The following is a 13,900-nucleotide window of genomic DNA, read 5'->3' as shown; positions in this document are numbered from 1 at the left end:
GCCTCCCAAATGTACATCGCTGTATGCGTTTCGTGAATAATCAGTCCAGTGATCTCAAGCATGCGCTCGTCACCACGAAGACAACGAATCCGTAGGGAATAATCTCCATGGATAATATCGATAAAGATCTCGGCAATAGTGATTTGACGGTCGTAATATTAACGTGCATTTTTATGGTTAACTCTACTCATTCCAAAATAATTCATTATTTATGAACAGGCATGCATTAGCTCTAAAAAGAGGTTTCGGCCAATGTGCTCTTCCTCCGCAAGGAGAGACAGTTCAATCAGAGCTTATGGGTATGAACTCAACTCGAATTTACGAATGTGACCTTAACCAAACAAATATTGCAATCGAATTCAAAAGGATATATATAACGTTTTCGATTGAAACTAATCTAGAATACGTGAAAAACATAATTTTGATGCAGTTCCAATTTCGATGTCACTAGAAATCCTAGACGAATCCTCTACATTTTGTACTATTTCTTAGGATTGGACTTAATGAATATTTATTAAGTCTGAACTTGTCTACACAAAAAAAAAAAATTCAGTCGTAATACTTGAATGGCAGTAAACTCGCAGCTTTTTCGTTTATCATCATATTGATCTAAGATTTATTTGTTGGGACAATTGGTATTTAATAACACTTATTTAATGCTATAATTCTTGGTAGTGTCAGTATCTCTTCGCATCTCAGTTTACGTCCGTAGATCACTTTCTATGTTTCTGAGTGAGTGCGGATGACATTTGAGCAAATTTAATCACTGGAACATTATCCCAAAAATTCAATTTGGCACAATAATGACGATTTCCCTTGCTAAAGATAAGATATTGAAGCAAAAATAAGCTCTTTGAGACAAACAACCAAAGTTCATCAATCTCCTTGCAATATTTATGATCTCAGGATGACACAGCCAATGCGGCGACATCGTCACGATCTTAGAAAATCAATCTTGTACTAGGTTAAACTGTGACTCCTGTGAGACACAAATTGCTGATAACATCTGCGACCGGCATATCAGAGGTAAAAGAACCATTTTCAATGGCGAAGGAGCTTTTCAAATCTTCGCAAAAATTGCTCTGAGTAATACATAATTTACCTAACCTAGTAACAATGCAATTTTAATATTTTTGCCGATACATCTGAACAGCATCTGTGTCAGCCTGAAATATATTCGAAATAATTACACACTTCACATGAAATTTTGCCCAATAACCTATCTAGCCACTTGCTAAGGTCAAAAACTCGTCAACGAACAAAGGTGTGTTAGGAAATATTTTTATTGTTCAAATCTTCATTTTCTGTTCAATAAACTTGCACATTCAAAAAATATAATAATAATATACAATGTTTTTGAAGAAAATATTCGCAATTTGAAGAGATATTGAATATAAATGCAAGATGCTTGAGCTGTATATTGTTTATTATAATATACAATTCTAGTACAAAGTCGACATTGAAAAATAGTACGCTGGACCAGCTGTTTGAATACCTTGAGGCTCATAGGCAGGTGGCATATTTAGCGGAATCTAATTTGTAATGACATCTCCTATAAAATTTGACGTTAGTATATATATATAATAACTCAATATAAAACTCAATCAGCTTTTGATTTATTCAATAGTCGCATGGTCATAGAAACGTTAAAAAAGAATGATCGATTTCTACATGCCAAATGCAATATTTATTCCAAAAAAAATCCTCATTTCAAAATTATATTTTTATGCGATCGTGAACGATCTGGTTGATTAATCGTTATAGTAGCAATAAAATATGTATATTTCACACAGGAACAGATATTTGCACGAAAGGTAATAAAAAATACATTGACTTATTATTGCGTTAGATAACATTGCACATAACCACTACCCAAAGAAAGAAATAGGTATATTGATTTGATTATTTTCTGATAGCTATAATATGATATCAGTTGTAATAACATCAAAAATTATGACCAGGGAGAACTTCAATATAATATGAGGTAAGTCAAATATTTTTGAAGCATTCTACTGCAATAAAAAAGGGGAATCCCATGTCCCTTGGATTAATTACCATAGTCAAACGTGAATCATTTTTAGTTAAAGTTCTCCCTTTCTGGAATCTTCGTTAAAACTCTTGAAACTGTATAATTCAGTTTAGTTCATTTCAATGTTGTAATATTAATTTCGATACACGTGTTAAACGTAGTAACTGATATCATATTAAATCGGTTGGGCTTGGATATAATAAAAGTTGCATATCATATTTTATTTATTATTATATATTCGATTGTCGAAAATTGAATAAGAAGAGTCTCAAGGTTTGCGATGCATTGCCGAATTTCGCGTTAACTCTCTATAGGTTTTTTTCAGCACCCTAATCAAATCCATTTATTTCCTACTCTATTGGCATGTTTAGCGTATGCAAACAGCGAAAGAGGAATCGAGAATCGATTGGAAGATGGCTCATAAACAAGAACAAACAACGTGATTAGGGATATGGATAATTTCTTAATCCCGGAATAGATTTTAGTGAATTCAATAAATCGAAGCCTGAGGAGCGCGTGCGCCCTTTTAATTGAATTTTAACGTCGAAGTGGAATACAATCGTACACAGGCAGTCGATAGTTGATTGGGTTGGCAATGAGATTATTACATGCTAAGGACGCAGAAGCTAGTGCTACGATATTCTGTAATACATGTTTTATTTAATGAGAACAAGCAAATGAAAGCACAATAACTTTTTCCAATTTTGCACGGTTTCCTATTATTTGAAATTTCAATAACATTTGAATTTCGCAGGCGAAGAATAATGGAAGGTCGAATAGTTTGTCGTATTTAGAATACGCCTTCCTCATATTAACATTACTAAGTGACATAAACGCGGCACAATGTAACGAATAATACTCGTATATTAACGTATAGCACAAGTATGGCGCATTGGCATATAATTTATGGACCCATACTTGGTGTGGTACCTCATAATGGTTGTTCCATAATTTGCGGTTGGAGCTCTTTCTCCAAGAATGCATTAAGAGGGTACAATCAAAGCGTACTGTAAACGGCAAACGGAAGCAGGCAAAAAGCTATTCCAGTGCAACATAACAGAGCGTTCATAAGCGTCCGTTTTAACATATGCCCGAAAATGATACAAAGCGTTTGTCGTACAATATACAATTTAGTATAAAACAAACAACAATGCTTTGGGTTGAATATCCTGAATTATTATACAATAAGGCCAATTGAAATCGATTTGAATGTACTTAAAATACATCGCCAATTTATGTCATATGTGCCAACTGCCATGCATACATAATATACCCGCCTTAATTTATTTAACAAAATATTGAATAGGTATATAATAGCCCGGAATATTTTACAGTAAGCTCATAATCCCATTGGCGGCAAATAGGATTTCAGCTGAATTTATTGGAATATCAATTATTATCAGAAAAGAACTAGAATTCAGATTCACTTTTTGCAAATACAATATCTTCAAATACTTTGAATAGTAATATATATAAAACAAATTTTATGGCAGTAACCTAAAAATTTTAAAGACAGATTTAATTAAGTTATGTCGGACATTATCATTTGGCCATACTATGTACATAGCTGATAAAAAATGCTTTCATGTGATTGATCACAAAACATGAGCAAACACCCTTTTTATTATTTGAAAAAGTTTCAAAAAGCAAACATTTTGGATGAATATAAAATATTTTAAAGCAATGGATATTAATGATGGCTTCGCTGTATAACGCAAAATCTGCCAGCAAAACTGGGTCAAAAATAATGTTTTTACTCCAGAATATTTCATACAGTGAAAACAAACAATTAAATATTTATCAGATAAACCTGATAGTGACAAAAATGCAATATACAATACTTATTTCACGCTAACCCACAGAAAGAAAAGCTGTCAGTCCAATGAATAAATTATTAAGAATCTCTGCTTTGATCAAACTGTGAAACAAATAAAAACTAGACTGGTAAATTACTGTTCAAACTGCGAAATATTTTACTAGGGCAACAATATTTAGAATCACACATGGTGCTTTGTCAGTATATAGAATAGAGCAATAGTATTGAACAGTAGAACATAGTTTATAGGGTTTAATTAGGTTATATACACTTTTATTCTTATTTCGATTTTCGGTAAAATTTTTAATAAACATACCAAGTCATGTAATAAAATATGTAAACCCAGGAAGTGAATCCAAAAAAGCTTTCAACGTCATGTATACCAAAATAATCCAAGATGGTTATCCTATTGGTCTCACAACATTGACATCAATATTAAAATAATTAACTTCATTCATGAGATTCATTTGATAAATTTGTGCTTTTCATGTCACAAATGCTCTGCTTAGCATATTCAATAACAATTGGACAAAGTGAATGACAGATTGTCAATATATTGTCAAAAGAAAAACACAGTATATAAAAGGGGAAATAGGATTGCAATTATAGTACTCCGAGATCGCTTACTTAGTAAATGAGTAATGTGTGACTAAACTTCCTGAGTTTGGGAACCTTTATAGCCATATGTGCCAGCAAAACTGGTCATCATTTCAGAGTTTCACACAGCAGATTTCTTAACACAAAAACTAAAGAATTATCAAGTTGAACATAAATAAAAATGCCTTAATAAATACAATTTGAAAAAAAACAACAACAACAGTATCCTCTGCTTATAATCAAGTTTCAACAAACGTCATCATACAGTCTTAAAACATTGTTTCAATAAATCCCAATCTCATAAATTGATATTGGACTACTGCATAGCAAAGCGTAGCTTCAATTACTTAAAGTAAATTTATAGTTTATTTAAAAAGCGAAACTAAAAAACTAGGGTAAAATCTCATTAGTTTAAAATTCATTTGCAATTTTCATGTCAATCATTGCAACCTTATATATTGGCAAGAGAGTGGTAATATTTAGTTCATTTCATACTGGCAGAGTGGCAGTTATAAAAAATGTTAATAAAATTTCAAATGGTCGATTTGATTGCATCTTATGACAATATAGTTAACATATGTACATAAGCTAATAATCTTATGTCAGTTTAGTAAAACAGGCAAGAAATTGCGCAGTCACCAACAAATTAAATTGGTTTATTTTGTATAGATATTTTCTCACAAACCTCCTGGAAAGCCGGCACGCCTCCAAATATTGATATCAATACCAATCAAGCTCAGCCAGGAAGGATACACACACCTGTCACTGTTTTGCACAGGTGCTGTATTGATAAATTTACCAATTTTATATAATATAGAACTTAACTCAATCAGCAAGAATGGAATGTCTCCGACTTCCAGACAAATGGAAACTTCCGTTCAATCATACATACTCTGCTTGTCATTAGGACTAAATAACAAGGCCACATCTAGCACAATATTAAACCTTACATATATCATAATTCAGCTAAGCCTTTACTGATATTATTGTTAAAAAGGCAAAGTCAAGTACCTTGGTGGAGTGTTTCAAGGTGAACTCTGAAATACTTTGAAATTTCGCCATAAAATTATGATTCCGACGATTTCTTCTTTTTACTTTCAGCCTTGTACTTTTCTTTCAGTTTCACACTGAGCGCACTAAAATTACCAGCAGATTCTGCCATAGCAGCAGTGGCATCCTCTAATTCTCCTACTTTTTCTCCTCGCTCTTTAAGAACCATTTTGAGTCTTTCATTTGCTGTTAGTGGTTCAGTTGATGGAGATGGATGTTCAGCATCTAATGACCGGTCCTTGTCTTTACTGGGTTCTCTAGTTAGCATTAAAGAAGCACCGTGGCGAATTGATTTCAATGCTTTTGTAAGAGGTTTCTTTGTGGGTGTTGTGCTTTCCGCTGATTTTTCATTTGAATGGGAATCATCTGAACTTGCTCTGTCTTGATCACGTTTTATGCTCACTCGTAAGTCTGAGTCTTGACTGCGTATTTTTGCTTGCCTTTGTATTTTGGGAATGGGAGGGAGTGAGTCTTTATCCATACTTGGTTGGCTGTCTGAACTAGAAAATCTTGGTGGAACAGGTGTGACTTGTGGCGTTGGAGAGACAATATTAGACTCCAATAATGCTGGATCATACAATTCGAGCATAGTATGTGTAATGGCATTATTAGTGTCAAGATTTAGACTCTCAACATCAAGAGTATATTCTCCCAATAATTTATCACGTTGATGTTTCAACACAAAATAAAGTCTGAAGCGCAGTTTACAGTGCAAGAATTCTTCTAGATCGACTGTGTGTATGGTTTCATTTCTTAATTTCAAAGCTCCGGTGATCCCACCTTGAATTTCATATTTTTTAGTATGACCTCTTACTTCATTATGCATTAATTTTGTTCTGATTTGTACAATGGTAGACGGTTCTTGTTCATCTGAACTTGTGATTTCTGGCAAACCTTTAGCTTGTAAAGCTCCTGTGACACCATGTGCCTCAATAACAGAAATCTTAACTGTAGAACTACGTGGCATTATCTTAATGCCAATTTTTAGGCTAAGTTTGGTTGGAGTTGATAATTGTCTCTGCAATTCTTTTGAGTTATATCTTGATGACATAACATTGTATTTTTTAAGAACACCAACTGCTTTAGAGAACTTTGCTCCTGATGGGGGAGCATTTCCATCAAATGACTCAGACGTGGGGTCCCCACTTTCAGTCGAGAATCCTCTTAAAGTAGATGCACTGCTTATACCTGATGCAGATCTGAAAATTGAATATTTTTCCAAAAAGGTTCAAAATGAATTTGTATTCAAATAAAAGTCATCATTAACACATGCTACAGACTACAAGAAATATAAGTTGAGGTAAACACAATACTTTAATAATTCACCGAAAACATAAGATATTTGGCACAACAGAAAACAAGCATCAGAATTTTTCGTGCACTCCACGTTTAAATTCTCACAGAACATTGTGTATATTTATTAAATATATATACCTATATGTACTAAAACAAATTTTCCAGAACTTTCCCTATTGAAAGCCATCTTGTGCGTGAGTGCAACACGGACCTCTAAGTGACTGCGTACCAATGTATTAGGATTTTGCAAGTACATTTAATTTATGGCATTCAGTTTTGAATGTTAACCTCTCAATATAAAATCTAGATACACAATTCTTTGATGATGCAATAAGTTATACACATACCTGGAATAAGGCTGTTTATCTCGAGGAGTAGAATGCTCTTCACTCTCATTATCTCCTTGAAGCAACTGACTTGTTTCTTCTTTATTATTCTCATTGTCATTTTGTCCAACAATGCACGTAAAACAACAGCATGTAATTTTCATTGTGTTGATTCAACCAACATGGCAATAATATGGCACACCTTACATATGGCAGCCTATTTTGCTATCATTGCTCAAATACACTGCTACGATAAGGATTATTTTAAAATAAATTTTGATTAATCTAAAAGCTGGGGTTGTAAATTAGAATTAAAATTGGCAGCATTTCATGTCACATATTTCAAAATTCAGTATGCAGCAGAATTTACTAATTCATTTCCGCGCTATTGCATATAGTCTGTTCTAATGTACATGACCAGCATAACAATGAACAGGATATAAACAGTAATACAACTAAGCTCTGTGGGTGACATACAGCATATGTTATGTGCTTCATTAATTGAAGCAGAAAATCAATTTATGTTAAAGCATGCTGACAACATCATTATTGGCAATTAGCGTAAGAATAGGAAATTGGAATGCACTTTCATATGGACACTTTTTTCCATCTTTCTCTCATAATTTCACAGTTGAAACAATACAAAACATTGCTGCACCTTATTTTATTTTCCACACGGTTATTATTTTATTCAATTCAATTTTTTATTTTTCCAAATTTCATTTTGCAGGAAGATAATATTCTTTCAAATAAAATGGAATGATTGAAAAACTTGATAATTTCCAAAAAATGATGCAATTCTGAACCAAACCTCGAGGTGCAAAAAGGGAGTTATCTTCACCCTACGTAAATTGAACATTTGCATATACATTTAATATTAATAAATAATGCATATGTAAAATAAAAAGTTCATTTTTCATAGAAATTATTACCGTAACTTGATTCTTACCGGCATTGTGTGATATTTACCAGATCAGGAAACTAACTACGGTACATCATTGGTAACTGTCTTTGTGTAGAAGTAAATGAAAACACAAAGAACAGAAAAATACAGTATATATAAAGACTTTAAATCATATATAATACGATGTCATTCAAAATAAATACACTGACAACATATACAAGTGACAAAACCATAAATAAACATACAATTTCAGGAAATGCCTTATATCATTTTATAGCAGTCTTATGACTCAGTCTACTTAATTTAATATAATAAGTAAAAAAGTAACAATAAAAATGGCTTACTACAATTTAGAGTGTATATTAAGGCTCTCCTTAAAAATGAGTTTTTGAAAATTTATGTTCAATAATTTTTGAAACTGACAAAATCCATTGTTATAAATATAAGCAAAACTAAACAGCTAACAAAGAACAGAGATACCTGCTTTCTGCAGCGTTATCTATGAGTGAATATTCCACTGATTAGCTATTTATATGCTTTTCCTTGTGATGGTCAGAGACTTTGAAACATCGCAATTCGCATTGAAAAACCTTTTTGACTAATTTGAATGCTTCAGTTCCACTAAATGCATTGTAGTTCACCTAGACAGGGTTTCTTAAACTTTCTGTTTGTCAGTACGACAACCCTTTGGACAATTTATAGATTTGCTTGCGTACTCCCAAATTTGGTACTCCCGTAGTATGTGTACCAAGTTAGGGTTAGGCCATAATTTTATTCTGAATTTCCTCATTTTAGTTCTATTACAAGATTGTTCAGAGTAAACACACTTTGACTATAAATCTTATCTAATCAAAAAATAAATAAAACTAAGCGGAGATTTCATAGCTAGTTGAGCTCGGAATGTAGAAAGTCTTACTCCACCATAATGATTTGCGAACTTATTTTATGAGACAACTAAGATAGGATTTACATATTTATCCTGGGGGAAAGGAAAGCCGATAAGACGGCTTAATCATATGGGAAACCACGGCCTCTCGTCCGGTTACCAGCCCAGGTCGGGTATGAGATTAGTCAGCCAGTTATTTGTTTTTGGAAGCATGGACTTGATGGTGGAGGAAGCCGTAACCGACCAGCGGTTACGTGAACCACCCTGCGACGGCGAGTAGTCCAGCAATCCTCTCGCACATGATCATTCCCGCATGGGAATCGAATCTGCGAACCAACGAAGGGTAATCAGAGATGCGGTGGCGAGCGTATTCCCCAGACTGGATTCCATGGCAGGTGCACGCCGAAAATTTGCAATTGCTCATCAATGAAAATCGCTTTGAATGGTTTTTAAATCAATCCAGTAATCTAAAGATGCCAACAAATTGTAGCTCCACAATTGTCGACTACATACTAGCTTGCAAGATTTTGCCTGATCGAAAAAAGGCGAAGTAAAAAAGACCATGTTTCATAATTGCTATGGCGCATCTAGTTGACTGATAAGTATCCTGTGAGAAAAGTCCTGGGTAAAGAGATCACCAGACTCCTCGCCGACGCTGGTCAGTTACGGCTCTTATTTGGCGGATTTTTTTTATAATAATTTTACACAAAAACACTCTCAAAATTAATGACAAAGTATAAAAATAATGCCAGGGGGTCAAAGGTCAAACGTCCATTATTGCTCTGATTTAACATATTTTTTTTATCCAATACCGGTAATTTTACACGCATTTATTGAATAGCATCTGAAGTTAAAGTCTGTTGCACGCCGTGAGCTATACCGGTAATTGCACGCAGGGAATTCTGATTTGCACGCGGGAATTTCTGATTGCACGTCCTATTTCTCGTTAAAAAAAGTCATGAAATCCAGACTGGCGTATTTTTAACGCTTAGCACAATGCGCCACACCGCCTAGCCTAACTAATTTTTTTTAATACAGAATTAGACTATTTGACTACTGAACTATGCAACGCAAAAAGTCACGGTACGGTACCGGTACCGTACTGTTTCAGATAACGTTAAGTATTGAAAAAGACTGAAAATAGAACTGAATCCAGGAATCTAAGCACTTCTGCACTTAGAGATGCTTGGCCACTGCTGCACTGTGCTTTTATCCTTTCCAGTTTACACAAGGCTATTTACATTCTAGAATGAAGATACTTTTTCTAATGCAGAAAAGAGACTCACAAATACCGGTACCGTACTACACATTACCGTACCGGTATAGGCCTCGATGTTAAAGATCAAAACATCAACAAAAATTCCGAACCACAAGATTTTACAATACGGTATCAAGGCAATCAAATATGGTAATAAACTCTCATTGCACTTGGCGACTTATTTATGGTTCCCCACTATTTCTTATGCTTCCACAATATGTATTAGTATTAATCAATGATAAAAGTATAAAAAACAGACTAATTTAACCATCTTACTCTAACAGTTATAAGCGCAAGTAGGCTACATTGGGTTACTTCGAGAAGTCATGGGTAGACGTAGAGATGGTAGATAAATTTCACTAACAAAATGACTCTCTTGCGACGCGTTCTGGCGGATTAGAAAGCAATGGACCTTTCCCGACCTTTGACCCCCATTTCTTCCCATAGAGCGGGGGTCTGCAACTACTTTTTAGCGCGACCCAAAAAAAAATCTCTAACTTCTCGCGACCCAATCATTTGGTAAACATGTAATTAGTTATCGATTTTAAGACTATTGTCGACACTAGCATTTTTCTTGCACAAAATTATATGAAACCTATCACATAAAATTGTGAATAATAGCGTTTATTATGACTACTGCAAATTATAAGCTTTGTGTATAATACATATCAAATCGAGGTTTAATTTGGGAGACGGCAACTCGAAGATATTATTCTACCTCTAGCCTTGATCTGTAATTGTATTTTATGTATGAAAACGCTGAAAGGCGGGAAAAAATGTATTGGTTTTTTAATGAATTTTAGATGCTTTGCTGTAAGCTACACGTGAAACCAATCTTTATACATTATTCGCTGTATTTCTTGAAACTGTCCTCGACCCACTGCCCTATCTCCATCTACTTACCTATACTCGTCCCACTGCCCGACCTCCCTCAGCTTTCCTTTCCTCGACCCACTGCCCTATCTCCCTAAACCTTCTTTCTTCTACCCACTACGCTATCTCCCTATTCTCAACCCACCGCTCTATCTCCCCAACTTTCGCATCCTCGACCTACCTATCTTTGACCTACGGTGCTATACTATTCGGTACCTGACCTAACGGCGCTTTATTCACGACCCGATCGCCACACTGAACTCTACTATCTTGCGACCAACTTTCATGGGTTATACCTTTACGGTTATACTGGTCGTGTATGCCAATGAGATGATTCAATCGTACGTCGACAAAACATGATTGACAGCATTCGTATATGTTGGCTGGAATCTCAAATAGTAAACAATAACCTCAATTGGCAGTTTAAAAATGTTTTACTAATTGGGCTACTGATTGTTTTTTGTTGGGAATAACAGTTTTCTAAATTTTAACAAGCCGTTTTATGCCCTTAAAAATTGGCCGTGTCGTGAGTCTTGTGGCAATATGATGCTGATCCGAAATAAGCAATAGTGCTCTGGGTCGTATAAAGTATTTTCCTTAAACTTTTAATAGTAAAAGCGATGCCAAAGATTACGTACTAACTGCGTCCTTTGCAACTTAATTAAGTTGCAGATAAGATAAGCTCAATTTTGGGACTATACGCTGAATTAAAGGGCAGTTGGCAACGCTAGCTACAACAAAACATTTCATGGCTTAAAAATAGTTTCGAAGGGATTACACTCACTGAGCGACTTATATTTTTGACTGCTTTTGACTTTTCAGCCTTCTCAGTCACGTAAAAGAAATTTGTATATACAACAGAATATGGCAGAACATTCGTTGAAAATGACCAAGCGTGCAAATATTTGATTATTTCTTCATCGTTTTGCCTTACACGGAAATACAGGCGACATTGAATGAGTTTCTGAAAATGAACTCTGGTATGTCGATGTCGAATGGCCTTTCAAAATTTTAAAAACAGTCACCCCAAACCCGATGCCATCAGTAGCTTAATTAGTAGCACATTTTTAAGCCACTAATTATGGTTATTGATTACCAATTGAGATTCCAGCCTACATTTATGAATGCCGTCAATCATGTTTTGTCGACGTACGATTGAATCATCTCATTGGCATACTCGACCAGTATAACACATGGAAGTTGGTCGCAAGATGCTAGAGTTCATTTTGACGATCGAGTCGTGATTGTAGCGCCGTTAGGTTAGGTGCTGAGTGGTATAGCGTCGTTGTCGAAGATAAGTAAGTTGAGAGAGGTCGGACAATGGGTCAAGGGTGGGAAATTTGAGGCAGATAGTGCTGTGGATAGAGGAAAGAAAATTGAGGGAGATAGGGCAATGAGTCGAGGATAAAGAGGTTGGGGGGGATAGGAAGGTTGGGGGAAATAGAACAGCGGGTCGAGGATAGGACGGTTGAGGGAGATAGGGCGGTGGTTCGAGGATAGGAAGGTTGAGGGAGGTGAAGCAGTTGGCCGAGGCGGGGGAGACAGGGCAGAGGATCTAGAATAGGAAAGTGGAGGGAGATAGGGCAGTGGGTTGAGAATTTGAGTTGGGATGACTGTATAACTTCACTGGCTCTAAGGTCTAAACCAGAGGTCGGCAAACTTTTGTCGTTTGCTGGCCAAAATTAAACGTTGCAAATCATTGGCGGGTAGCACGTATTTTAGAAAGTTATAAACCAAAGGAATGGCCAATGAATCACATTTTTTTACCCAAAAATTTTAAGCAGTCCGCGAAGATTGATCATTTGAATACTTCCAGCGTCATTAAACCATTTGCGCTCAGCATCAACTTTTTTACGATCTGTTGCCATTTCTCTAATTATAATCAATTATAGGCTCATTAAACGAGTGATTGTGCATTGTATACTTGTTAGGTTATAGTATAATTTAGTTTCTCAAAACAAATTTTGTCACGTAAAGAATATATTCGTCAATAAAGCTGTTTTGTTAATATAATTCAGTGAAGCGTCGCGGGCCGAATCCGGCCCGTGGGCCGTAGTTTGCCGACCCCTGATCTAAACCCTTCAATGAAAGTTTGATCATTTTACCGAGTCGGCCGATGTTTGTCCCATCACTGCATCTAGAAATCACTGATACATTTATGCATAGACCGAATTCGATATGAAGGTATCAAATATAAATAGCTTCATAACTGCAAACTCTCCCTTAACAACGAAACATTGCGATAATCCTAAGTGCTGAAAGAGCAACTCGTAAATACGATTTCAATCCATTCATTGCTAGGAGACGGTTTAACGAGTATTTCATGGTTGCCGTAGTATATTAGTTAACTCAAAGGCGAGCAACGATGAACACAATTGAATTGATTTGACATGACATTTTAAATTCTCGGGTCGGCCATGGATTGAGCGATGAGTGTTGCTCGGAAATTTTCTATTCTAAACCCCCTCCATTTTAGAAAACCATGGCTGCTGCGCCCTTAGTTATAGATAATATTATATTTGAATCACTACCACATTTCGACACCACCATCGTCAAATTTTATTAGTGATAGTGACGTTAATGCTTCTTCACAGATACAAAATTAACCAAGTCAGTTTTTTAAGTGAACGAATAGCTCGCGGAGCCCTGAGGCTCCGTACGGAGCACTTATAGCAGTGGGGATCAACGCCCGACAAAAAAATCTTCTTCTCGCCCTCATCGGATAGAAATACATCACTCAAACCATACATATAAGCGGAATAACAGCGAATAATGTATAAAGATTGGTTTCACGTGTAGCTTACAGCAAAGCATCTAAAATCATTAAAAAACCAAAACATTTTTTCCCGCCTATCCGCGTTTTCA

The 13,900-nt window shown here is 35.4% G+C and overlaps 1 protein-coding gene across 1 annotated transcript; it reads right to left on the bottom strand.

The window, feature by feature from the left end:
* Positions 1 to 1,267: 1,267 nt before the first annotated feature.
* LOC120327488 (uncharacterized) lies at positions 1,268 to 8,514 on the bottom strand. Its single transcript, XM_039393788.2, has 2 exons — positions 7,136 to 8,514; positions 1,268 to 6,691 (listed from the first exon to the last, which is right to left on the bottom strand). Exons 1-2 carry the CDS (start codon positions 7,276 to 7,278, stop codon positions 5,509 to 5,511), a joined length of 1,326 nt encoding a protein of 441 aa, XP_039249722.2. The 5' UTR covers positions 7,279 to 8,514; the 3' UTR covers positions 1,268 to 5,508.
* Between the last annotated feature and the right edge of the window lie 5,386 nt (positions 8,515 to 13,900).

This window comes from Styela clava, chromosome 7, assembly GCF_964204865.1.
Source record: "Styela clava chromosome 7, kaStyClav1.hap1.2, whole genome shotgun sequence".
NCBI lineage: Eukaryota > Metazoa > Chordata > Ascidiacea > Stolidobranchia > Styelidae > Styela > Styela clava.
The sequence above is the reverse complement of the archived record's forward strand: the minus strand, read 5'-3'. Positions and strand labels throughout refer to the sequence as shown.